The following is a 25,439-nucleotide window of genomic DNA, read 5'->3' as shown; positions in this document are numbered from 1 at the left end:
CTTATTTCACTGAGCATAATATTTGCAAGGTTCATTCACATTTTAGCATGTGTTAAATTTTCATTCTTTTTTATAGCTGAATGATATTCCATAGTATGTTTATGCCACATTTTTTTTAATCCCTTCATCTGTGGATGGACACTGGGTTGTTTCCCCCTTGTGACTATTCTGAATAATGCTGCCATGAACACCAGCTTATTATCTGAATATGTGAAAGCTACAGATTGTTGTCAAAACCAACATTAATATTTTCATTTTGCTATTTCAGGTGGCAGAAGGCTTTACAATACACTAGCTCTTAGGATCTGTCAGCATTCATTCATTCATTTATTCATTTATTTTAAGTAGGCTTTATGCCCAACATGGGCTTGAACTCACGAGCCTGAGATCAAGAGTCACATGCTCAGGGTGCCTGGGTGGCTCAGTTGGTTAAGCATCCACCTTTGGCTCAGGTCATGATCTCATGGTTTGTGGGTCCAAGCCCCACGTCGGGGTCTGTGCTGACAGATAGCTCAGAGCCTGGAGTCTGCTTCAGATTCTGTGTCTCCCTCTCTCTCCGTCTCTCTCTCTCTCTGCTTCTCTCTCTCTCTCTCTCTAAAAAATAAATAAACATTAAAAAAATTTTTTTTAACTCACATGCTCAATTGAGCCAACCAGACACCCCAGGATTTATCAGCATTTATAAGATTCAAATTTTAAATACTTGCAGTTCCTAAATCGAACTGAAAATGAACTCAGATACCTTTAACACATAAGATTATACATTATCTAGGATGTTATGTGCCTCCTACCATCCTTTCCCAAGCATAAGGCAACATAAATTTACTGCCCCTAGATTATGGAGCCTTAAATACAAAGTAACCATTGAAAGAGGACTCTGTTCAAGTTACCAGTTTCACTGCCTTGTTAGCAAGTTTTTACAATTTTCAAAGGGGAAGAAATAATTGATTTCTTATCTGATGACTTCATTTCTGTTGTTATAAAAGTATTCCTCATATGGGTAGCAAAGTACATAGCAGAATTAGGCAGACATATTTCTTTCCATTTGTTTCTTTGTTGTTTATTAAATTTATTTTAGAGGGGGAGAGAGTACACAAGCGGGGGAGAAGGGCAAAGAGAGAGAGCATCCTAAGCAGGCTCCGTGCTCAGCACAGAACAGATGTGGGGCTTGATCCCAGGACCCTGGGATCATGACCCGAACCAAAATTAAGAGCCAATGCCCAACTAATTGTCTGAACCACCCAGGCACCCCTCTTCCCTTTTAAAGAAATAGTTTTGTTAATTTCTTTAAAAAAAACATTAAGTGTAAGTTTGAATCTGACAAAGATATCACAAAAGCGAATCCCATCATTACCAAAGCATCCTAAAGATAGAAGAAGGTGTTTCAGACCTCATACAGAGGTCAGCTTTAACATTAGCGAGAAATCTGTGGGCAACTTTCTTTCAAAAAAATACTGATTCTTAAATATCTGCATTAATGGAACGGTACAGGAGTTGAAACATCTAAAATCGCCAAATCCACGCATGACTTCTCTCTGGCGTTGGAATGTGCTTTGGTCTGACCTAAGGGCATGGGTAGGCTGTTGTGGAAATTCCCATGAAGACATGACTTCAAAGGACCCACCAGCCTGCCCAGCATCCCTACGCCTTCCAGTACCCTTAACTCTAGCTCAGAGTGTTAACTGAGGCAACACTTCCCTACCAGGCAAAGTGCTGGCTGGGACGGCAGCCTCCTCGCTCTGACCTTCCCTGTCGGGTGAAAAGTTTCAGCTCGGCTGAGTGAGGTGACAATGTCAAGTATGAATTAGAGAATTAATGGTACGGAAAGCTTACTAATCTCAAAGAAAGGTTTTAAAAGCAAGAGCCTGCCATGACTAATCAAGCACTGATCGCAGAAGAAATTTCAGCCTCGACAAAAGGAATGATAGTCAAACTACTGTGAAGGTATTCCCTTTGGTACGCACAAAATACTTTTCAAAATAAAAATTTTCTCAAAATGCCCTATAAATGTCTACCTTTTTACCGTATGTTTTAGTAGCATAAGACTTCAAAGAATATTAAATAGTCATTACTTCCATCTGGTCAATGGATTAGAAAGGACGTCATGATCCTATATCTGATTACCATCTATCACATTCCTAGAGAAAGCAATATACACAAGCCGTGTGAAACAGCCATGCTGTTGTGAGGACCAAAGCAGATGCCATCTGTAAGTCAGAACTGACAGGAAAAAAACACTTCATTTTCAAAGAACAAAAGGCTTTTCCCTTGTGAAATTAGATTCAGTGGCTAATCTCTCAAAAATGTGCAACAGGGGCACCTGGGTGGCTCAGTTGGTTAAGCGTCCGACTTCAGTTCAGGTCATGATCTCACGGTTCATGGTTTCCACTCCCGCATCTGGCTCTGTGCTGACAGCTTAGAGCCTGGAGCCTGCTTCAGATTCTGTGTCTCCCTCTTCCTCCCTCCCTCCCCCACTTGCACTCCATCTCTCTCTCTCTCTCTCTCTCTCTCTCTCTCTCTCTCTCTCTCAAAAAGAAATAAACATTAAAAAAATTTTTAAGAAAGAAAGAAAATGTGCAAACATACAACTATGTGAAATATTTTACTCAATATTTAACTTGTGTATACTTTTTGGTGTGAAACACATGAGCATAGTTTCCATCAGCAATATTCAAAACCAGATTAGAAAAATTGCTTCTTGGCCTTTCGGCTGAGATCAAGTATTAAAATGAGATTAGAAAAAAAAATCAGGTCTTGAAATAGAAGACAGGCAGCAAAGAAATGTCACTTTAACCCTGGCATCAAACTAAACTCCTTCTTTTCCAGCTCTCCCCTACCACACCCAGCATTCAATTTCTTTTCAATATTTCGTAGAGTTAGACCTTTTACTCACACGAAGAGCAGAAGTGTTTACAATAATGACCGCAAATTATTCCATTCTCATACATTGGCTATTTCCCTTGATGGGGATAAAGTGGGGATTCAGTATTTTATCAAAACATGGGATTAGGAAAACACTGGGGGTAGCAGTCTGAAATTTCAAAGATTGTATTTTCCAAACTCTGGGAAGTTTAACTTTAAACAGGAAATAACAATTGTTAGAGAACTTGTCTGGAAATGTCACTTGATTTTCAACAACAATTATTTTACGCGTTGCAAAAAATACGTCATCCTCTAATGATATCTTTACATCTAAATCCCAGTCTAAAATGTATTTGGACGACAACAACAAAAATCCCCTTTAATAAATTCCAAAATCGTATTTAACTCTTACTGCTCTACAGCATTAATGCAAATCCCAACCTGAGAACTAAGAATGTGACAATAAATGCTAACGTCTGTATCAGTTTGGAACGGGACACGCTTAGGTTTCTGTCCGTTAGCCTCAGGCATAGTTCATCACAGGAATGTGAGCAGCCCATACTCTGAAATCAACAGTACTGCCCCCTACCATCTGAAACCCTAACTCTAAAATCTCTGCTCTAGTTATTTTATAAATAGCAAACGTGCCTAATGAAACCAAGAAAGCATTCCAACAAATCTCTGAGGCTAAAGAATGAATGAATGATTGTTTATGGTCACAGCCGATTACGAAGCAAGAGAAACGATCACAGTTTGAAGAGAAAATGTCTTGAACACGTGTAAGTCCTCAGCAATCTACTTCAGGGAGATGAGCAGGTTTTTTCTAGACACGTGGAATTTGATGCTATTGCACAGTAAATAATTTTGAAGGGAAAACAATCAGTGTGAACCTAAGTCATCAACCTCAATCTTATTTTTTAAAACAAAAGCTAAAACAAACAAGTAAATATAAAGCTTAGTCTCCTTGACATATTTCAACATGGTTTTAACCTCGTGCCATTTCATCGAGGAAACTGTCCGTATACTTGAGGGTGGGGGGTTGTGGTAATCAACCAAAGAAGCAAGGATATTTATGTCTCTTTCTCTTCTTTCCTTCTCCTAAATCAGCCTCTTTGGATGGCTCCTGCTAAGGACAATATACGTCTCCTCACGACTGGAAGCAACTTTCAACCAACTTTGTTCTCCCAAGTCCTTTCCAACTTGTCTTTGTTTCCTGGGTCTTTTCTTACTGCTTCTCTTTTACTCCCGAGTTCTTTTCGCCTCCAGCCTCATCACTTCATAGCCCCTTCACTGCAAAGACTCTCTTGGATCATTGGCCTTCATCTTCCTGTCCCCTGGGTTGCCCTGCAGAACGCTGGTCCACTTTGGTATGGCTTTCTTTTGGCAATGGTTCACACCCCATTTCCTACGGTCCAATATCCAAGGTCTTCTCTCTCTCTTTTTTTTAATGTTTATTTATTTTTGAGAGAGAAAGAGAGAGAGAGAGAGAGAGAGAGCCCAAGCAGGCTCTGTGCTGATACAGGGCTCGACCCCACAAACTGTGAGATCATGACCAGAGCCGAAATCAACAGTTAGATGCTTAACTGGCTGAGCCACCCAGGTGCCCCCAAGATCCAAAGTCTTTTGAGTGGCTTTTCTCCCATCAGGCAGGACAGGGCAGAGATCTAGGAGGGATGGGATTCAGGAGACCAGGGTTTTCATCTAACTGACTCCCTGACCTTGGGCTAACTTTCTTATGTCTCTTAGCCTCTGTTTCTTCACCTGTAATATTAGAATAATAGTTGAAGCTGCCCCATAAAACTGTTTTAAGGTTTAAATGAAACATGCAGTGCAATGAAATGCTAAACATTCATTCCCACACTGTCCTCTCTCCCTGAGGATGCCTGTCTCCCTCTCTCCCACTGACCCTCTTCCAGAAATACTCCAACCACAGATACTCTGAAAGTCCCCTCGAACCAGCTCAGCCCTCCATCCTCTGAGCTCCTCGTGACCTTTAGCAGCTCTTGGAGAGAAAACCTGCCTGTAGCAGAAACCTCAAAGGTCTCCTGGAACCTCCACAGAACCCCAAGGCACATTCCATAGGCCTTTTCCGCCAATTTGTAAGTTGGTTTTTTTTATTTATTTAAAAGTTCATTTATTTTTGAGAGAGACAGACAGACAGACAGAATCTGAAGGAGGCTCCAGGTTCCGAGCTGTCAGCACAGAGCCTGACATGGGGCTTGAACTCACAAACTATGAGATCATGACCTGAGTCAAAGTCGGACGCTTAACCAACTGAGCCACCCAGGCACCCCTGGTTTTACTTTTTTAAAACTGCTAGCCTACTCCTTCTTCTTTCTGGATTTAAAAAACCTCCTTCCCTCCTCCTGGTTCCATGATGGATCCACTTCTTCCCAAGGACTGAGTCTCCAGCTGAAGGTGACCCAGGGAGAGGAAAACATGGGGCTCAATCACCCCTCTAGGACCCAGCTCAGTTATGACTGTCAAATACTCTAAAGTTTTACCAGGCTCTGCTTTGGCCCTGAAATAGGATAGCAGGGCAGGGTGACAAAACCAGAGAGAGGACATAGGGCTGCAAAGAAAGGAGAACGAGAAAGTGTGTGTTGTTATAAATTATTTCCTTCTCTCCCCATACAATTTCCTGAGGCAATGGACTCCTAGTAATGCAATTATCTTAGGTATTTTGAAAAGCAACCTTATTTCAAAATAAGGAAGCCAGGGTTTTAGAAATCACACTCTGTGTCCTTAGCGGGTAGAGTTACAAGAGCCAGGACACGACGCCCTCTCGGGTGGAGAGATTTCAACACCGCTGGCTTCCCGGGAGATTGCCTCAGCCTTGTCCTTTTGTTTTGATTTTTAACTTATAGTTAACTACCAGAAGACAAAAAAAAAAAAAAAAAATGCTGAATTTAATCCCTTAGCGGGCAATGTTTACCATGAGACTTCAAATACATATGGCTGATTGAAACGAGGGAAGAAAATCTTAAGACCTTTCCAGACATTCTTTGGAATTGTTTCCTGCTCTCTCTAGAGCCTGGGCCTATGTGAGCACAGTGTGGCCGGCTCCCAGCAAATCTCCGTCTTTCCTTCTCAAGGTAAGAAAAGCCTGCAGGGCTTGAGCAGGGAGCACTAGCAAAAGGAGAAAAGAAAAGTCTGAAGGACACTGGCCTCCACACACCAAGGAGCACATATAAAATGTGCAGACTCAGCTGACTGAAGTCTGATTCGGCAGCTGCTACAGAAGTAAAGGAGCAAAGCAAAAGCTGGTCAAACCACTTCTCTCTGGATGAGGGATTGAAATGAAGCCTCGAGAAGGGACAGGAGGTTTGAGGCGATTAATGGCAGGCGCCCAATAAACACAAGCCTCCGGTTTAGGGGGAGAGAAAACCCGGCCAGCGCACGCACACCGCGTGATCTCTGTCCAGGGCACTCGCACTTCTGCAGCAATATTTAGAAGTTGTTTTCAAATCTCAAAGTCTCCGATGATTCTCCTAGACCCACACCAAGCAAACATTTCTCCCTCCCTCTGGGTTCTGCAATGCTCTCGCGCACGCTGACCCCAGCAGACAGAAACGCCGCCTCTTGCGTTTTCAAGGAATCGATGACCAGCGCGTGCTTGCTTTGAAAAGCGGGAACCCGGGGCGCCTGGGTGGTTTGGTCGGTTAAGCGACCGACTTCGGCTCAGGTCATGATCTCACGGTCCGTGAGTTCGAGCCCCGCGTCGGGCTCTGTACTGACAGCTCAGAGCCTGGAGCCTGTTTCAGATTCTGTGTTTCCCTCTCTCTCTGACCCTCCCCCGTTCATGCTGTCTCTCTCTGTCTCAAAAATAAATAAACGTTAAAAAAAAAAAAAAAAAAAAGAAAAGTGGGAACCCAAGCCAAACACCCTCTTTATCGTGTTCAAAATGGGTGGTTGAAAATACCAACTCTGTGGCAAAAAATGGTTAAAGACCTCACAACTTCTCTATCACGCATTTCTTCATTTCGAGTATCCGATAGAAGTCAGCTTGCCCCCTTCCAAAAGGCCTTATCTAGAGCTGTGTGGGAACGTGGTGGTGTGGGAAGAACCCGCCTCCGCCCACGGGCACCCCAAATCTGCAGCCTCGTGGAACAGCTCCCTCTGAGGAAGCCCTGAAAGCCGCCTCACCTGCTCCTCCACGGCAAAGGATAAGGAGACCACACTGAGGTGGGTCGGAAGGGCCGAGACTCGGTCTCAACAAAAACCCCGCCCCGGCACAGAGATCCACGACAGGGTGGGATCTTATAATCACGGCTTTCTCCTAGAGGAGCGAGGGGTTCGTGCCCCATGCCAGGAACACCAACCCGTGGGACCTGCCGCAGAGACATGTGCCCCCGAAAGGTCTGGCTTAGAGAAACGATGAGGCCTGTGTGCAAAGGGGCATGTGGTCTCCCATGGAGACCCGGGACCAAAGCAAGTGTGAAAAGCGTCAAGACTCTATGTGAAGGAGGTTCATTTGCTAGTATTAAAGCGCCTGTCAGAGGGGCAAGGGGCAGTTGGGACCCTCTCCAGAGACGAGCACCATTTTTGCACTGGCTCTCTACCCTGGTAGTGCAGACGTCGCACTGTCCCACTGCCTGGCTGAGGCCAGCAGGGTGAGCAGTCACGGCGTCCTCCCCTTGCCTTGCTGAAGCCAGTAAGCACGCTCCAACCTCTGCACTCCCCAGCTTCACCGCAAAGCCAGCAGGTGCACACAGCCCACACAGAGGACACCCATTGGTCACCTGGCCCTGGCAGCCAGAGAGCTCGTGTTCCTGGGCACCACGGGACTGTAACAATCGTAAAGACGGTTCTTGGCAGGCTGCAAGCCCCAGGGCTGCACAGACAGTAGACTGAAGCACGTCCCCAGTCTCCCTGTGAAAAAGATCCATTTACTTGTCCTGGAGCTTTAGCCTGAGAGACAGACTTCCCGTTCGCCATAAAACTGGAGGTTATGAGCTGTTTCAGGGAACATATGCAGGGAGACACAATCCTTACACTCTCCCCTGGCCTCACTACGGCTCTCTGGTACCTCCTAGGAAGGAGCTTATACATTTGTCTGGAGCCCTGAGTTTTGTAACCTCCACCCAAAGGGCACCTTCAGATCTCCTGGTCTAGAGGCCAGCACAGTTTACAATTGTGGTCCCACAGGACTGGATATGTTTGCATACTTTAAAAGCTGCTGCCTACAGATCTGGCTTCCAATCAGCCCGAAACTAGGTTCTAATAGATCTTTCCTTTTGGAACGCTGACAGGTCTTAGCACACCAACAGAGCCCTATCGAGCATTTGGGGCGTGGGGGGCTCAGTCGGTTAAGCATCCAACTTTGGATCAGGTCATGATCTCACAGCTCATGAGTTTGAGCTCTGCACTGGGCTCTGTGCTGACAGCTCAGAGCCTGGAGCCTGCTTTGGATTCTGTGTCTCCTTCTCTCTCTGTCCCTCCCTCACTCATGCTCTGTGTGTGTGTCTCTCTCTCTCCTTCAAAAATAAATAAACATTAAAAAATTGAAAAAAGAGGAATAAATCAGGCTGCTTGGGCAATCACAAGGGTTGGGGAAGACAAGAAAGAGCTAGGGCAAGGTTGAACAACAAGGTTCATCACCCATACAAGTCCACTCCTTCAAGATGGGGAGAAGTTGCTGTTTGTCCTAATGTATAGAAACACACAGAGAGAGTCAAGCCAAATGAAGACACAGAGAAGTACATTCCAAATGCAAGAAGAAGACGAAATCTCAGAAAAAGGCCTTAATTTAACAGAGATAAAGATAAATCTGTCTGATAAAGAAGTCAAAGTAACAGCCATAAAGATGCTGGGCAGACTCAGGAGAAGACCAGATGAATGTGGTGAGACCATCAACAAATAGAGAAAAGATCAGTACATGCCAAACAGAAGTCACAGAGCTGAGGCATAACTAAGGGGGCTCACCAGCAGACCAGATGAAGCAGAAGAACAGATCAACAATCTGGAAGACACAGCAGTGGAGCTCACCCAAACAGCAGCAAAGTGAAAAAAAAAAAGAAAAAAATGAAGACAACCTAAGAGCCCCATGGGACAACATCAAGTGGAATAATTAACATTCACATTACAGGATCCAGAAGAAGAGAAAGAAAGGAGCAGAAAATTATTTGAAGAAATAATGGCTGAAAAGTTCCCTAGCCTGGGAAGAAAAACAGCCAGCCAGGTCCAGGAATACCAGAGAGTTCCACGTAAGACAAATCCAAAGAGATCACACCAAGCCCAGTATAATTAAATGTCAAAAGTTAAAAAGAGAATCATAAGAGCAACAAGAGAAAAACAACTTGCTACATACAAGGAACCCCCATAAGATGATCAGCAGATTTTTTCATTAGAATTTGCAGGCCAGGAGAGGGTGGGAAAGGAAGTACTGAAAGGAAAAAAACTTCCAACCAAGAATACTCTACCCGGCAAGGTTATCATACAGAATTGAAGCAGAGATTAAGAGGATGGTAGTAAGATTTACTGTGCCAATCACCTTGCAATGCATACAAATATCTAGACATTATGTTGCACACCTGAAATCAATATAACGTTATATGTCAATTATACCTCAAAAAGATATTTTTAAAAATAACATGAGGCATGTGAGTGGCTCAGTTGGTTGAGCATCCAACTTTTGATTTTGGCTCAGGTCATGATCCCAGGGTCATGGGATTGAGTCTGCTTAAGGCTCCACACTGAGCATCGAGCCTGCTCAAGATTCTCTTTCTCTGTCTCTCTCTCTCTCTCTCTCTCTCTCTCTCTCTCTCTCTCGGCACCTGGGTGGTTTGGTCAGTTAAGTGTCCAACTCTTGATTTTGGCTCAGGTCATGATCTCACAGTTCATGGGGTCAAGCCCCATGTTGGACTCTGAACTGATAGTGCAGAGCCTGCTTGGGATTCCCTCTCTCCCTCTCTCTGCCCCTCCCCCTGCTCGTGCACTCGCTCCCCCTCTCTCAAAATAAATAAATAAACATTAAAAAAAAAATTCTCTGTCTCTGCCCCTCCCCTGCTCACATGTACACACACACACTCTCTTTTTTTTAAAGTTTATTTATCTTAAGAGAGAGGGAGAAAGTGCAAGCCGGGGAGGGGCAGAAAGAGAGGGAGAGAGAAAATCCCAAGCAGGTTCTGCATTGTCAGCACAGAGCCCGATGCGGGGCTTGAACCCATAAACCACAAGGTCATAACCTGAGCTGAACTTAGACACTTAACCAACTGAGCCACCCAGGCACCCCTCCTCTTAAATAAATAAATAAATAAATAAATAAATAAATAAATAAAGCTACACAGAATCATTCTAATATTCCCTAGGTTAAAATTCACTCCACTTTCTCTGAAAGAGATAAATTAAGCTCTGAGAAAACTTAGGCACCTAGTTACAAAATCCAAATGGATCTTAACTCCTGGGTTAGCCCATCCTCAGCCATTACAAACAAACGTTTGCAAATTTAAAAATATCTTTTTTATTTAATAAAATTTATTTTTAAATTACTAAAATTTCCAAGTCTAGAAAGGTAGCTTTGTATTAAGCACTCTATGAACCTTTGAGGAGGGACAGCTCTCTCTGTCGGGGGGGTGTCTGGGACCGTCTCCAGGGCTGAGTCCACGGGAGGAAGTGAACACCCGGGCAATCTCACCTGTCCTCAAAGCACACGGTGCACTTCCAGGCGCGGGTCCTCCGCAGGAAGACTCGGCACTCGGAGCACACGCGGTGGCTGCAGCCCTTGCACACGGCCCCCCGGTTCAGCAGAAGCCCGAGCTGGCACTGGCAGCGTGCGCAGGACTTCTCTTTGTATTCTGGGCTCACGCTCCTTGCTCCTTTCCACCTGAGATGCTGCAGGTGCGTCTTCAGTTTCCTGCGACCCAAAGAGTCAAATGATGAGACAGGACTGAATGGAAGGACAGGTGCGAGGCACACTCCCACGCGGCAAGAGCCCCAACGCTGCCGCTCACAGCACGAGAAGGCAGACGGCGCTTTGGCATCCGACACCCCCAGGCAACAACATGGCCCTGAAAGCGAGGGGTCTCACTCAACCTTCCAAAAAGAGGCTCAGAGATTTTCTCAACTGTGAAACAGAGATGAGAAAAAGGTGATCTCCCAGGGATGCTGAGAAGACCAAATGGCAAAGCGTAACAAACTCCTGGCACAGATGAGTTAGCTACTCACTTTGTTCTAGGCTCATCCCTCCATGCCCAAAGGGTGTCGTAATGGTTAGCAAGAACAGTGGGAGAAGAAAACAAAACAAAGCAAAACAAAACACACATACACAGAAAGCGTGGCATCAATTTTAATACAGAAGGCATAGAAAGAACTATAAAGATAGAACATACACACTTGCTATTGTCATAAGTTATCCAACACAATTATTCAACTGATGCTATGCTTTTGCTACTGTTTTTGTTTGTTTGTTTTTGTTTTTTAATGGGTGGTCAGTTCACCCCCAATACCTATTTCCCCTAGACAATAGCACAAGTGCAAACGGACCTTACACTGGACCCCAGAGAGGCGTCATTAACCAGAATACTCTTTTATGAAATGTCTCTGCCACCTACTTTTAGAAGAGAGAAGCCAGTCCCAAAGAAATAGCTTACATTCAACTTGCAGGATTTGCCCTACAAACAGGGCAAATGTCCCTTTGTCCCTCTGGAACAAAGCTTCCTTTCCACGGTGTCCATGTTACTTTGTTGATATTCAAAATGACGTTTCTAAACCACTGAAAGACCTCTAATCATCAAAGACAATTCCATTTTGTTCAGTGTATTCTATTTTTTAGTGGAAGAAAGTATAAGTACATTTAGAGAGCCTTGGGGTAACCGAGGAGTACAGAAAAAACATTGTACCTTTCAGTTAACCAGCAAATTTCTCTCATTTCTCAAGCATTTGGGTGCCCAAAGTTTTATTTTATATGTGCATTTTTCTTGGCAAACTCTGAAAGAGTTCTGTCATTAAAAACAAAACAAAATACAGGGCACCTGGGTGGCTCAGGTGGTTGAACATCTGACTCTTGATTTCAGCTTAGGTCATGATCTCACAGTTCATGAGACTGAGCCTCACATCGGGCTCTGAGCTAACAGCACAGAGCCTGCTTGGGATTCTCCCTGTCTGTCTGTCTCTCTCTCAAGATAAATAAACTTTAAAAAATGTTTAGTCCCCCCACTCATCCTCTTTCTCTCTCAAAAATAAATAAACATTAAAAAAATTTTTTAAAGAGGCGCCTGGGTGATTCAGTTAAGCGTCCGACTTTGGCTCTGGTTATGATTTCACGGTTCGTGGGTTCAAACCCCGTGTTGGGCTCTGTGGTGTCAGCCCAGAGCCTGGAGCCTGCTCTTGATTCTGTGCCTCCCTCTTTATCTGCCCCTCTGCCACTCACACTCTGTCTCTCTCTCTCTCTCAAAAATAAATAAACATTAAAAAAATTTTTTAATGTTAAAAACAGGGGACCCTGGGTGGCTCAGTCAGTTAAGCATCTGACTTCAGCTCAGGTCATGATCTCATGGTTCGTGGGTTCGAGCCCCACGTCGGGCTCTGTGCTGACAGCTCGGAGCCTGGAGCCTGCTCTTGATTCTGTGTCTTCTCTCTCTCTCTCTGCCCCTCCCCCACTCACGCTCTGTCTCTCAAGAATAAATAAACATTGGGGGCACCTGGGTGGCTCAGCCGGTTGAGCATCCGACTTCGGCTCAGGTCATGATCTCGTGGTCTGTGAGTTCAAGCTCCACATCAGGCTCTGTGCTGACAGCTCAGAGCCTGGAGCCTGTTTCGGATTCTGTGTCTCCCTCTCTCTCTCTGCCCCTCCCCTGTTCATGCTCTGTCTCTCTCTGTCTCAAAAATAAATAAAACATTTAAAAAAATAAAAATAAAATAAAATAAAGAATAAACATTAAAAAAGTTTAAAAACAAAACAAAATAAAAAAGCCTATTCCATGTACTTATTTTCTAGACTTCATATCCTTTATAAACATTGATAAACAAGGCATCACCATTTCTAAAGGTGGATCTTGACCGCTATGGCTCGGCAGTTTTGATACGGTGCTTTAGTAAGCGTTAACTACTACCAAACAGCCGGTGCAGCTTCAAGACAGACAAGGAAAGAAACTGCCTATTGCAGATCAGTCAGGGAACTGGCTGAGCAGGTTCACATTTTACACTCCCCTCCCCTCAAAGCCAACTTGTTAGCAAAAGCACACAAAGAAAAAGACGGGGAAGGATTGCACCAGATCTGCCGCAGGATCGCACAACGGAGGCAGCCCTTCCCTGGAGGTCTTTCCCTTGAGAGGTATAGTAGAGGCCTGAACATCTTCCTTTGAATTATTCCCAGGAAGTAGCAAAGTGACAGGTAGCAGACAACACACTTATCACAGAAAGGCATATTTTTAAGTGAATGACAAAAGCAGCCTCCCTCCTCCCTTAGGGAAGCTCAGTCACGCGGCCGGGGCACCTGGCCTCCACCCCTCACTGGGACGCTTGCAGACGGGACGCCCCGTGGGCAGCAGGGAGCCAGCAGCCAGCCAAGTGGCATCGGGCTGTGCTGTGCGCAGGAAAAGCCCAGCTCCCAGGGAATCGCGCGGCGCGGGGACAGCATACCGGATCCTCTCCTCCTCGGTGTTTTGAACCGCCTGGTCTCGGTACAGGACCTGGAGGATGACCTCGCGTTCCAGTTCCTGGAGGGAATTCAGACTGACTTCCCCGGCCATTCCGTCTCTCGTGCGCGTGTTGAGTGTCGCTCCACGACCGAGCCCCCTGGCTGGGGGTGGGTGAGCTCAGAGCCTCCAGGAGCGGCTCGGTGGCTTGAAAGCGCTCCCTCTCCTATGTCATTGGTAACTCTCTGGCTTGTGGCTCTTTTTTTTTTTTTTCCTTTTTAACTGCGTCACGCTCCTCAGGGAGAAGAAAGCCCCAAGAGGCTGTCCCTCAGCTGGACTGGTGGCTCCCAGAGCCTCGGGCCACCGGAAGACCCTTTCCACCGGCCCCGCTGCCGCCTCCGAGGTCCGTCGAAGACAAGAGTGTTATCTCTTTTCTGGGGTTTTGCCAGAGATTGTTATAAATCAGGCAGGGCTCTAAGCAGATAATTTCTGCGCAAAGCGGAAGCGAGCCCGGGTCGGAGGAAACTTACGAAAGGCGGTGAGAAGACTATCGAGGACGTTTAGAAAATAACCTTCGCCTCCAATGCTTTCAGGTCAGCAGTAATGTTAATTAAAAGCCCAGCCAGGTCAACACCTGTAGAAAAGACAGCAACAAAAGTGGCATCATTTTCCTGGCTTGCGTTCGCCCACGGCATTATTTCAGAAACACCGAGTGTTCCACACGGACCCTTGCACTTTCTGCCACGGCGATAATGTAAGAATTTAACTTTTATTAAATTGGCCTTCTCATGTTTCTCAAAGCCAAAACTTCTAAACTTGAATTGTTGTTTTGTTGTTTTTTTTTTTAACTTTATTTATTTTGAGAGAGAGTATGGGGGAGGGGCAGAGAGCCAGGGGTCAGAGGATCCAAAGCGGGCTCTGTGCTGACAGCAAAGAGCCCAATGTGGGGCTTGAACACACGAACTGCGAGATCATGACCTGAGCCTAAGTCAGACGCTCAACCGACTGAGCCACTCTGAACTTTAATTGTTCTAATAGGAATCCAGTATCTCCATGATTAGAGGCATAAAGGTCCATGATTAACGTACCTCATCCTAACTGACAATACACTAGAAGAACAATGTGCTCAACGCATAGCTATTATTTTTACAATTAACTTCAAAACTCAAAAAAAAAAAACCTTTTAATCAATTGGGGAGGTGTGAAGGGACATCATCACAACCTCAATATAGCAATTATTTGTTTTTTAATGGTTTTCGTGGACTGCCTTATGCATGGGGTCTCGTTTCTGTTTAATGCTGATTGAAAGGTTCTGTACACATTCTCCCTGCCTTTTCCCACCATTGGTGACACTGGACTCACATGACCTTCCATTTGTTCCTCTTCCCAACCAAGAAGATGACATTGAATTGATAAAACACTGGCTAGATGCATATCAGTGAAATGCAGAACGCGTAGATCAAATCAATATACTTTCTGTAAATGCCATTTTGTTATCAAATCTACATGATTTCCTTAGTAATAAGACTTCCTTTCGATGCTTCAGAACCTAAACTCCTTTTGTTGGGCTTCAACAGAAACTCACATTAAATTATGATTCATAACAAATCACTGAATAAGAGGTTAATAGAGCCCTAAGGGATCATTTCCTTTTTTTTTTTTTTTTTTAGTTTTTTTTTTTAATGTTTATTTTTGAGAGAGACAGAGACAGAATGTGAGTGGGTTAGGGGCAGAGAGAGAGGGAGACACAGAAGCCAAAGCAGGCTCCAGACTCTGAGCTGTCAGCACAGAGCCCAATGCTGGGCTCGAAACTCACAAACTGCGAGATCATGACCTGAGCCCAAGTCGGATGCTCAACCGACTGAGCCACCCAGGCGCCCCAGGAATCATTTTCTTTAAGCAGAGATTCTTATTCTTTTTTTCTTAATCTTTGGTAGTCTAGTGAAGCCTGTGTACTTAAATGCATAAAATAAAATACATTGAATTACAAAGGGAATCAATTATACTGAAATGTTTTAATATAGGAATATATATGTTCATTGACGCATGAAGTCATGAGTCTAACAACTACTATAATTTCAAAGTAGTGGTGATTATAAATCATATTTTGAGATATCTGTAACATGCCTTGTGGTATGAAAATATCTATGATTTCTACTGGTGACAGTCAACGGGTCCTGCTAGTTCTTCTGTGGTTTGATGCCTATATTCACAATGGAAGGAAATGCTATATTGTAGTCAGAGGTAAATAAATAAAGGCGGAATCCCTTTCCCATCCAAGTTCATGGCCCTGTAGGCTAAGGACCCGTGGCTCAAAGGAGTCTAGATTTGTCATTTCCTCTGTCATGAGACAAAGTTAAAATACATCGCTCACCCAAATGCACTGGTTGCATGACAAATAGGGTGTCGCAGAGCTCTGCAAAGGTGCACACTTGGCCTCTAGTCTTCAGTAAGGTTCTCGTCAGCGCCTGCTCTCAAAAGGCATCCGATCTAGATGGTGGGAAAATGACAAATCAACAAGGACTCTGGGCTCTGGCCCAGCCTGGCTGGTAATTGCTGCATGGCTGTGGCAAAGCCTCGATTCTCCTTGGTCCCCACTTTCCAGGTGAACGGATGGAACTTGTAGATCTTAGTTCCCCGAGGATCTGAATTTCTGGAAAAGAGGAAAGTAATGTGGAATAAAGTATCATCAAGTGACAAGTGGTGAGGCGCAAATTGGCCCAATAAGTCACCAACCTTATGAGCCTATTTCTTCTCAACTTGCCCCTTGGTTCTTCTTTCTTTCATCTTATTTCTAATCATTAACCATACCATTGGACCAAGAACTATATCGGTGGTCTGATTCTCAAGTCTTTAAATTTTATTTATTTCTTTATTTTTTAAGTTTATTTATTTTGGTGGGGGAAGGGGCAGAGAGAGAGAGAGGGATAGAGGGAGAGAGGGAGAGAGAGGGAGAGAGAGGGAGGGAGGGAGAGAGAGAGAGAGAGAGAGAGAGAGAGAGAGAGAAAGAATCCCAAGCAGGCTCTGCATGGTCAATACAGAGCCCAACGTGAGGCTCAAACTCACCAACCATGAGAGCATGACCTGAGCCGAAATCAAGAGTCAGACGTTTAACCGACTGAGCCACCCAGACACCCCTCAAGTCTTTCAAATGAAGAGGTTTGCACTTGGCTCAAAACACATGATTTGTGTGCACTGAGCTTTCTTTTCAGGTGGTTTTTGTACTCCACTCTCTAGCTCTGGTCGTGCAGTGCTAGGCTAGAAATGACATGACCAATGAACTCACTGGGGGAATCCTGGAACATGTAAATGTTCACTCGTTCAGATGGCAGGGTTTTACAGAAATACAGGATACAATTATCATTTAACAACACTCCTCATCCTCTATCCAATCCATGGCTGTGGGCCTCCAGTGGGAAGTGCCCTTTTCATGGATGAGAGGGAGCTAACCCTCCCCTCAGTGGCCATTCACTCCTGGCTATAGAAAAGTGAAATTCAGTTTGTTTCTAGGATCCATCCATCCATCCATCCATCCACCCATCCACCCATCCACCCATCCAGCAAATACTTACTGAGCACCTGCCAAGTGCCAACACTGTTCAAGTGCTTAGAGCACACGACGTGATTGGTGATTTACACCCTATCCCCTGTCTAACAAGAATATGATGCTACTTACAATAAAAACACAGAGGACAATTAAGATAAAGTCAGAGACATATCAGCAGTCAGAGTGGCAAGAGGAGATCATTCTAGCAGGAACCTGCAGTGAAACAGTCATTGTACTTGAGCATGGACGTATTTCTGACCTTCTTAGTAGCAAGACAAAACCAAATAAAGAAACAAAACAAAAGAAAAATCAAGGTGGTATAAGGGCGCCTGGCTGACTCAGTCGGTAGAGCATGTGACTCTTGATCTTGGGATTGCGAGTTCAAGCCCCTCATTAGGTGTAGAGATTACGTAAAATTCAAATCTTAAAAAAAATCAAGGTGGAGTATATCATTCTGATAAACTGAAAGAACACAAGAAGGACATCCTTGAGGTATAAAGGGCATAGACTAAGAAAACAATCAATTATTTGAGCAGCGGTTTGGCAGAAAGTAGCAAAGTTGTGCTTGATGTATCGTTACTCTATCGGTTTTAAAGCTAAGAATATAGAACCAAATCACAATTCATTGAATGCATTTCAAATAGAGAGCCAAACGTGGTGGTTTCTGGTATTCCAAATTGATGCTGGCATAAGCTTAGAACACTAGAGGTGTAGGTGTTCTGTATCCATCCCACTGTGTTTTTTTTATCCTTGACTTCCAGAAATTTGATTCTAACTTCTGTAAACCTTCAGTCACACAAGCACTTGGCTAATATTTATTAGGAGTAAAGCCTTCTATTGTTAGATGGAAGTGTGCTTTTTTTCTTTGACCTGAAGGATCTGTCTCCAGAGCCTGTCTAACCAAGGGGTGACTTTTGAAGTGATGCCCTCAGCACTGCAGAGAGCATCACTCCAGAGTCATAAATCGGTACTGTTCATAGGGCATCACCCCAGGATCGGTCACATCAAGATTTAACAGAAGTGGAGGAAGATGTTTTCTCTTTGGTCTCCAGTGTCCTCCTAGTGTCCTGCCTAGCCTGGTGGCTTGGACTTTCCACGTAACAGGTTTGAGCCATGGTTGCTTCATGGTTGTTTCCTAGGACTCATTCAGGATTTTCAATGGGGGCAGTAACACCCTTACATCTTTAGAAATTTGTGGGGTGCTTCTGGTTGGCAGAGTGACAAAGAACTGTCTCGCACTCCCATGCAAATGTTGACTATCTTACCAGACCATGTAATTGGGGGAAAAATTACAATTATCTGATAAAATTTAACTCTTTTATAAACACAGAGTATATCTTCAAAGTTTTTAACATGTTCTGAATTTTCCAGATTGCGAATTACAATATATTTCATATAATGAGTAAGCATTGAATTTCATAGTTTTAAAAACCACTGAATTAGAAGATCCAACAATTTCTAAGGTCACTTACAAATTAAATTGTATAATTCTCTTGTTCATGTTGCAACACATTATTGGGTTTGTAGGAGAATGGGGTAAGGGAAATACAGAACTGGTTGGTGGTGGTGGTGGTTGTTTTGTGTTTTGGTCTGGGGACTTTAGTTTGTGAATTTGCACATGTAATATCAGGTCTGATTTCCAGGTTATAATCGAGAGCTCAGTGCAAATTATTTGAATTCTTTCAGCTGCATTTTTTCCCCATCCTCTTGAAGAGAAGTTCTGGGGCTCTTTCTGCACTGGGATTTGAATTCTTAGTTTTGTATCAACTGCTAACTTGAAGATTCTACTCTGTGACCCATTTTGCAAATCACTCCACAATGATTCACTAAAACGGTTCTTAGCTCATGCTCTATTTCTGCAAGACAAAGCGCCCCCAGAACCGTGGTAACAATTCATTTTTAATTTTTAAAGTTGCTTGTGGTTTTTAGCGAACTTCCCAGTCAGTAAGCAGCACAGGCCCATGGTAAACACCAAGAAAGCCAGAGAGAATCTCAACCACCGCCTGGCGTTAGCAGGGGGAGGTACACCTTTACAGATTCTAGTCCCCTGTAGTAGAAACCATGCTGGGATATGTTTCATAGTCTTTGAAACACGGATGAAACAAACCTACTTCTCTTGCGGGTGTTTTGATTGATGCGATGTTTTGGAGTAGAACACGGAGGTAGTAAAAGAATTACATGAAATCTATCAAAATCAGTTTGCATGCTCCTTGCACTGGGCTACGTGTTACTGTCTAGGATGACAGAGTAAGAGAGGAGAGTAACATCTGTAACCCTCACGAGGTGTCTTCGTGGCAAAGTGGAGACCCACCGAGCCTGGGGGACGAGGAGGAGCTGGTCTGAGGCATGGAGAGGGCATCTCTCAGGTGGGGACAGTGTATTTACCAACCCTGAGGCGGGAACGTGACATTCTTCCTCCAGCACGGGAGTCCAGCTTCTCCACAGCCTATAAACAAATTCCGAAGCACGAACATGGCCTTCCTGACATCCCCAGATCTGGGGTATTCCTACTTCTGCATCCTCACTCCCACTAAGTGCTCCATTGCTCCCATAGTGGACTCCTTCGAGACTATTCCCTCGAGCCCATCGGGCCCTTTTCCTTTTCTGTGCATTGATTGGCGCCTACTCTTCCCTCCGTCGACCAAAATCTAAATTACCCAGAGACAGTGAGGGAACCGTCAGGAAAGCAGGCTTGGAGCTGACTATGTGGGCGAGTAGCTCAGCTCTGCCTCTCACTAACTGCTGAGATGCTGGACAAGTTACATAAACCCACTGGGATTTAACTTCCTTGTCTATACAGAGAACGACCGTGCCTACTTCATAGAGTAGTTGTGAGGATTAACTGTGTTGCTACCTATCGAGCACTTAGATCACAGTGGCAAGCACATAATAAGCAGTTGATAAATGTTCGCTGTAATTACTAGCGGTAGTGACAGTATCACCATCATCATTTTTAATCTTTCAAGGTCCGGCTTAATTGCTACCCAATTTTCCTTATTTGCAATCGAAGGTAATCACTCCTTCTTCATTATAACACCTTTCCACTTCGTATATTTCTCTATTGGGACGCTGACTTCATGCTGGCTTGTAGTCAAGAATCCTTTCTAGTGGTGACATTGAGTTTTAGTGATCCCTCACCACCCAGCAAGTAGTATTTGGCATGTGTTGAGAAACCCAGTAAATATTGTGCCACGCGGGTTTGCTTGCAAAGCAGGAAGCACAAATTCAAGTCGAGTAGGAAGTAAGGAGAGTCAGGTGGGCAAGCACCCAATTCTGAAAGCTTCAGCCTTCAGAAATGTGAAAAGCACAGGAGAATCGGAGTCATTTCAGAATTTGAGAAGCATACTAACAAGCGTTTTAACGATCTCCTGCAGAAATTCACAGCCCCACAGCCGGAGAGATGAAATCTCCCAGATCCATTTTTCTGAGATGCTCCTTTTTCAGTCACTCTCTCACCCACCTGACAGATTCTTAAATTGTATTTATTTTGTCCCAAGCAAAGAAGCCAGGCTCCGTTTTCATCCATGGGATGCCCCAACCTCCTTTCTCCACTGCACGTTTGTAATTTTGCAACCGTGACTGCCTTGGCTTTACAGCACTCCCCCACCTGTCCGTTTGTACGTAACAATTAAAACATAAAACCAACCAAACTGTACCATCTCCACATCAGTGGGGATACAGGGCGATCTGAGATCAAACCCAATTCCAGGGCATAGCCACGTGCTCTCGGGCCAGTTGCTCAATCTCTGCAACACCCCCCTTCCTTCTCTGCCTCCTCTGTGACCTCCTCTGTGACCCTGCTCCACAGGGTGGATTTGGGGGTGAAATAAATCACCCAGGTGGAGACCTAGAGCAATGGCTGGAACGAAGCAAGCAACGCTCAAACATTCCTCCCTGCAATCCGTCCCCCACGTAGGAAACCCCCAAAGTAGGAGAAGAAGCCGTTTCTCAGGGACCGATAGGGACAGAGGCAGCAGGGTCCCCTCCTAAACGCAGCATGGTACTTCAATCCGTGTATTTCCATTTTGTCTGTACCAGTCAGGCTGCATCCTGGTGCAACTCTGGCCTCCAGACAAACACAGCTGGGTTATGGTGTTGGGGGGCATGGGTTCAACAACATGGATCTCCAGGCCTTCTGTGTGCCAAGCATATGCCAGGTATTAAGGATGTACAATAAGGAAGACCCAATTCCTGCATTCAAGAAGTTCACATTCCAGCCAGAAAATTTACTGGCAAGCAAATAAATTATAACACGGTGGGTTGAGCGTAAAGACGCCAGAATCTATCAACAATAGCCAAGTTACGGAAAGAGTTCAAATGTCCACTGATGGATGAATGAATAAAGAAGATGTGGTGTATATTTACAATGGAATATTACTCAGCGATCAAAAAGGATGAAATGTTGCCATTTGCAACAACATGGATGGAACTAGCAGGTAAAATGCTAAGTGAAATAGAGAAAGAGAAATATCATACGATTCCACTCATATGTGCAATTTAAGAAAAAAAACAGATGAACATAGGGGAAGGGAAGGAAAAATAAGATAAAAACAGGGAGGCAAACTATAAGAGACTCTTTTTTTTGAAAGAGAGAGAGAATGGGGAAGAGGCAGAGAGAGAAGGGGACAGAGGATCTGCAAACGGGCTCTGCGCTGACAGCAACTAGCCCAGTGCGGGGTTTGAACTCACAAACCATGAGATCATGGCCTGAGCTGCAGTCGGACGCTTAACTGACTGAGCCACCCAGGTGCCCCATGAGAGAGACTCTTAAATACAGGGAACAAACTGAGGGGTGCTGGAGGGGTGCTGGGTGGGGAGCACGGGCTAAATGGTGATGAGCACTGGGCGCTGTGTATAAACGATGAATCACTAAATTCTACTCCTAAAGCCATTATTACACTACATGTTAACTAACTTGGCTTTAAATAAAACTTTAAAAATCAAATAAAAAAATGGAATTCTGGAAATGGTCCTTGAGTTAAAAAATAATAATAAAATGCAAGAAGCTACAGAGAAGGAGAATGCTCGGAGGAAGGTGGGATTCTCCTTATGGAGGAAGCAGAGATGGCTGGGGGAGGGGGGACAACCCTGTGGGCCAAACATGTGGGGACAACCTTGCCGCGGGGACAAAACAGCCAATGGTGTGTTGAAATGCTGCCTGCTTTCCTTCCTCGGCCTCGCGGCAAAGCTGGCCTGGCTTTTAGACCTGACAAGGGGGAAGCACGAGAATCTCGGAACTGAGGCAAAAGAACGAGGAGGACAGGAAAGGAGACGTTCTTTGCTTGCCGGCAGGTGTCCCCGGTCCTTTCACCCGATCCCGTGTCATCTCTGAGCAGCTGGTCACCAGATCCTGGGCAGGAAAGCTCCCCCGCCCGACCGTGATGCAGGGGACGGGGACAGTGGAAATGCGGCAAACCGCAGGGGCGTGCGTGCGCGTGAGCGGGAAGGTCGGCGCTGCCGGGATGTTCGAGGGCAACTACAGAATGTTCTCAAAGCCCGAAAGCCACAGCCGCGCAACGGCGGGTCGTTTCGGGGGGCCTCAGCCTCCGCCGCTCTGCTGCTACCACAGCTGTTTCCTGGAAGGGCCGCAGTCTGAGAACACGGCCCCAGCACTCTGCCTGGCACGCGGGGGGGGGGGGTGGGGTGGGACGGGACTGAGCGTGGGGACGCTGACCCCCAAACTTCACCCGAAGCGCCGTCCCTTTTCGCTGGCGTATGGCACAGCCACAGAGGACACCGGGTCCACGTAAGGCAGGAGGTGGGCGAATAACAGCTGTTGCCTCCGTGGTTCCGGCCCAAACGGGGCCGGTTCGTTTTTACAAAGGCCAGGTGACGCGCATGCGTGTCCACCAGAAAGCCCGACAGGGGAACGGAGGGGCGTGTCTACGGGTCCTTCGCCTCCCTGGTCCCTTAACCAGACGTGCGTTTTCTGGGCAGCTGTTGAAGCTCACGCTTTGGCGTCCCTCGCGTGGCCCCGTCTGGGGCCCCGACCTCGTGTTGCATTCGTTCTCTTAAAAAAGTCTCCACAAGTTGTATGCGCTTCAGGTCCTTACGGTAGGAAGTTGCGCATACATGGGCTTAACTCAAGAAGACGCAAAGCCCACCTGACATGGGAGAAAGGGAAATGAGCCTTTGTCCTGAAAGGTCGCTGCAGTTCACTGCTGATTCTACCGGTTCTTTCTCGTTCAGGTAGGTATCTTGCCACGAGAAAACCCCAAAAGTTGAGATCACGGTGCTAAGCGTAGAACACGCAGTTGATAAACGTTAGTTTTAGAATCAAAGTTAAACACTGAAATAGAAACCCACAACTTCCAAGGCTTACACTGGACCTCTTCTCAAGGAAGAGTAAAGAAATGAGAATTAAAATTATTACCTTGTCACAGACACTGCTCATAATTGTTGTTATACTTTTTGTTGGACCAAAAGCAACTGTTCATTTAGCACTTACTCGGGGCCAGTCTGACAAGGGCTCTGCATAAATTACCTCTACCTTCATTACCACACTATGAAGTAAGTACACCCATTTCACAGATGAGTGTGAGGCTGGGAGCGATTAAGTAATTTACCTAAAATCACACTCCAATTTGGGTCTGTTGAACTTCAAAGCCTTATGCTTTATTTAGGCAGAAAAGTTCAGAAGCTAGAGTCTCCCGTTCAGCTAAGTCTTCAGTCTTAGCCGAATAATCTTTTTCTTAACATCGATTCTAACGTCATAGTGGATCCTTAATACCTAACGCGCATGTCTCCCTCATCATCTCTCCTCTTGCCAAGAAATGCATTTGGAGGTGAAGGCAGCTTACCCGAAAGAAGTTAAAATTAGACCCCAGCTAACTGACTTTCTTTTTTAATTTTAAAAGTATATTTATGTTCTATCTCCAAACTAGAGATTATGCATGATGGAAACAATCTGAATCTATGAATCCACAGCAAGGCAATAATAAACTGTATGTACACTAATTTACAAGCCACAGAAGAAGTCCAACATATGCAATAACCACAGTACGAAAACAATATAAATACAATCAAAACAAGCACCACCTTAAAAAAAATTCACACCATATAACTTTTAGATAGAGTTGTTTGGTTTGGTGTGGTTTTCAACTAACTCTCAAGTATTTCCTCCATTCCATTTAAATCATTATTGCCCTACCGTTTAAGTGTATGCTATTCAATAAAATTAGAAGTCATCCTCTGGCTAATTTATCACTGTTTTTGTCTCCCACCTTCTCAGTGTCATTAATTTAGGAAAAGTTACAATCACCATACTCTCTACCCACCTCGCTCTCAGCACAACCTCCCCACATGGCTGGATGTGGATACTCACCTACCTTGGCATCTGCTTCAAGAGAGGAGACAGGGGGCCTGTTCTGGAGAGAAGGAAGTCAACTTTTCTTCACTTTGGAACAACTGACGCATTTCTCTTTCCTTCCTGTCGGGCCAGTGCTGAAGCGGGGCAGCGCCTGCGCCCGCCCAGACAGCTTCTGTGGTTGCCCCCACATCGCCAAGGACCTCAGGAGCGAGGCCACCCAAAGCCACACCCAGGGGCTCTTGTAGGCCAACAGTCCACGGTCTTCAGCTGGAGGACAGACGGAGCTGACGTTCCTGAAACTTTCACCCCTACCAGGGAAACCCCAAGACATACTAGAGTCTTCAAATATTCAAACGTTTTCACATTTGCAAGGGGTTTCACATTGACCTCAAGTGTAAATGACTGATCACATTGTGAAGAATGGTTACAAACGCAAGAATAACAAGACTGGCATAAGCTTTGGAGGGGGGAGGGTGCACCGCGGGGCGGGGGCAGGGGATTTCACTGAGGTATCCCATACAAATAGAATACGATAAAATCACAAGCGGGGGGAACACACCCCTATCAAGAAACTACAACGGCACCCCGGAAGTCCCTTTGTCTGCCCTTCCAGTTACTACCTTCTCCCCAAAGATAACTATTTTCCTGATCTCTAACACCACTGAGTCGCTTTCCTGTTTTTGCACTTTGTGTCAATCAATGAACGTATATAATATGTTCTGCGTCTGGCTTCTTTTGTTCAGCATGCTTGAGGTTCAACCGTACTATTGCAGGTGTTGGAGAAAACAGACCTCCGTGCTTTGGAGACAAAACATAATGCCAAGACAGAGTTCGGGATGGCGAGGAACCACAGCTTTAGTGCTTTGTGGGCCCGGGAGGCTGCTGCAGGCTGAGGCTTTCAAGAACCTGCAAGCCCGCCTGGAGGAGGAGTGGGGAGGATGTAGGGAAATGCAGGATGGGGCCGGTTTCCACAGGAATAGGATACTTTCTGCCAGCCTCTTCAGTCGCGTTTTCAGGGTGGTGCCGGGTTCCTGAAACAAAAGGCTGACGAGGCAGGAGGTGAGGTTTTGCCAAAGAGAGGAAAAAGGCGACTTTAAAATCAAGCTTCTCTGAAGCATTAGTGCAGCCATTTTGATTTTTTGTT

The 25,439-nt window shown here is 45.2% G+C and overlaps 1 protein-coding gene and 1 long non-coding RNA gene across 3 annotated transcripts in view; one reads left to right on the top strand and one right to left on the bottom strand.

Annotated features, from left to right (window-relative positions):
- Positions 1-13,575, bottom strand: part of SYTL3 (synaptotagmin like 3) — an 83,215-nt gene extending 69,640 nt beyond the window's left edge. For both annotated transcript variants that reach the window (XM_047858897.1, XM_047858898.1), the window contains exons 1-2: positions 13,444-13,575; positions 10,499-10,717 (exon numbers count right to left, since the gene is read on the bottom strand). In XM_047858897.1, the coding sequence (XP_047714853.1) occupies positions 10,499-10,717; positions 13,444-13,553 (329 nt within the window). In that variant the 5' untranslated portion in view covers positions 13,554-13,575. The remainder of the gene's footprint in view (positions 1-10,498; positions 10,718-13,443) is intronic.
- A 492-nt stretch (positions 13,576-14,067) lies between these two features.
- On the top strand, positions 14,068-25,012 carry LOC125165701 (uncharacterized). The gene is made up of 2 exons (XR_007152192.1): positions 14,068-14,193; positions 24,218-25,012. It is a non-coding gene; the product is annotated as an uncharacterized LOC125165701 (long non-coding RNA).
- Positions 25,013-25,439: the final 427 nt, after the last annotated feature.

The sequence above is a fragment of the Prionailurus viverrinus genome, chromosome B2, assembly GCF_022837055.1.
Source record: "Prionailurus viverrinus isolate Anna chromosome B2, UM_Priviv_1.0, whole genome shotgun sequence".
Lineage (NCBI taxonomy): Eukaryota > Metazoa > Chordata > Mammalia > Carnivora > Felidae > Prionailurus > Prionailurus viverrinus.
This window is presented reverse-complemented; position numbering and strand designations above follow the sequence as displayed.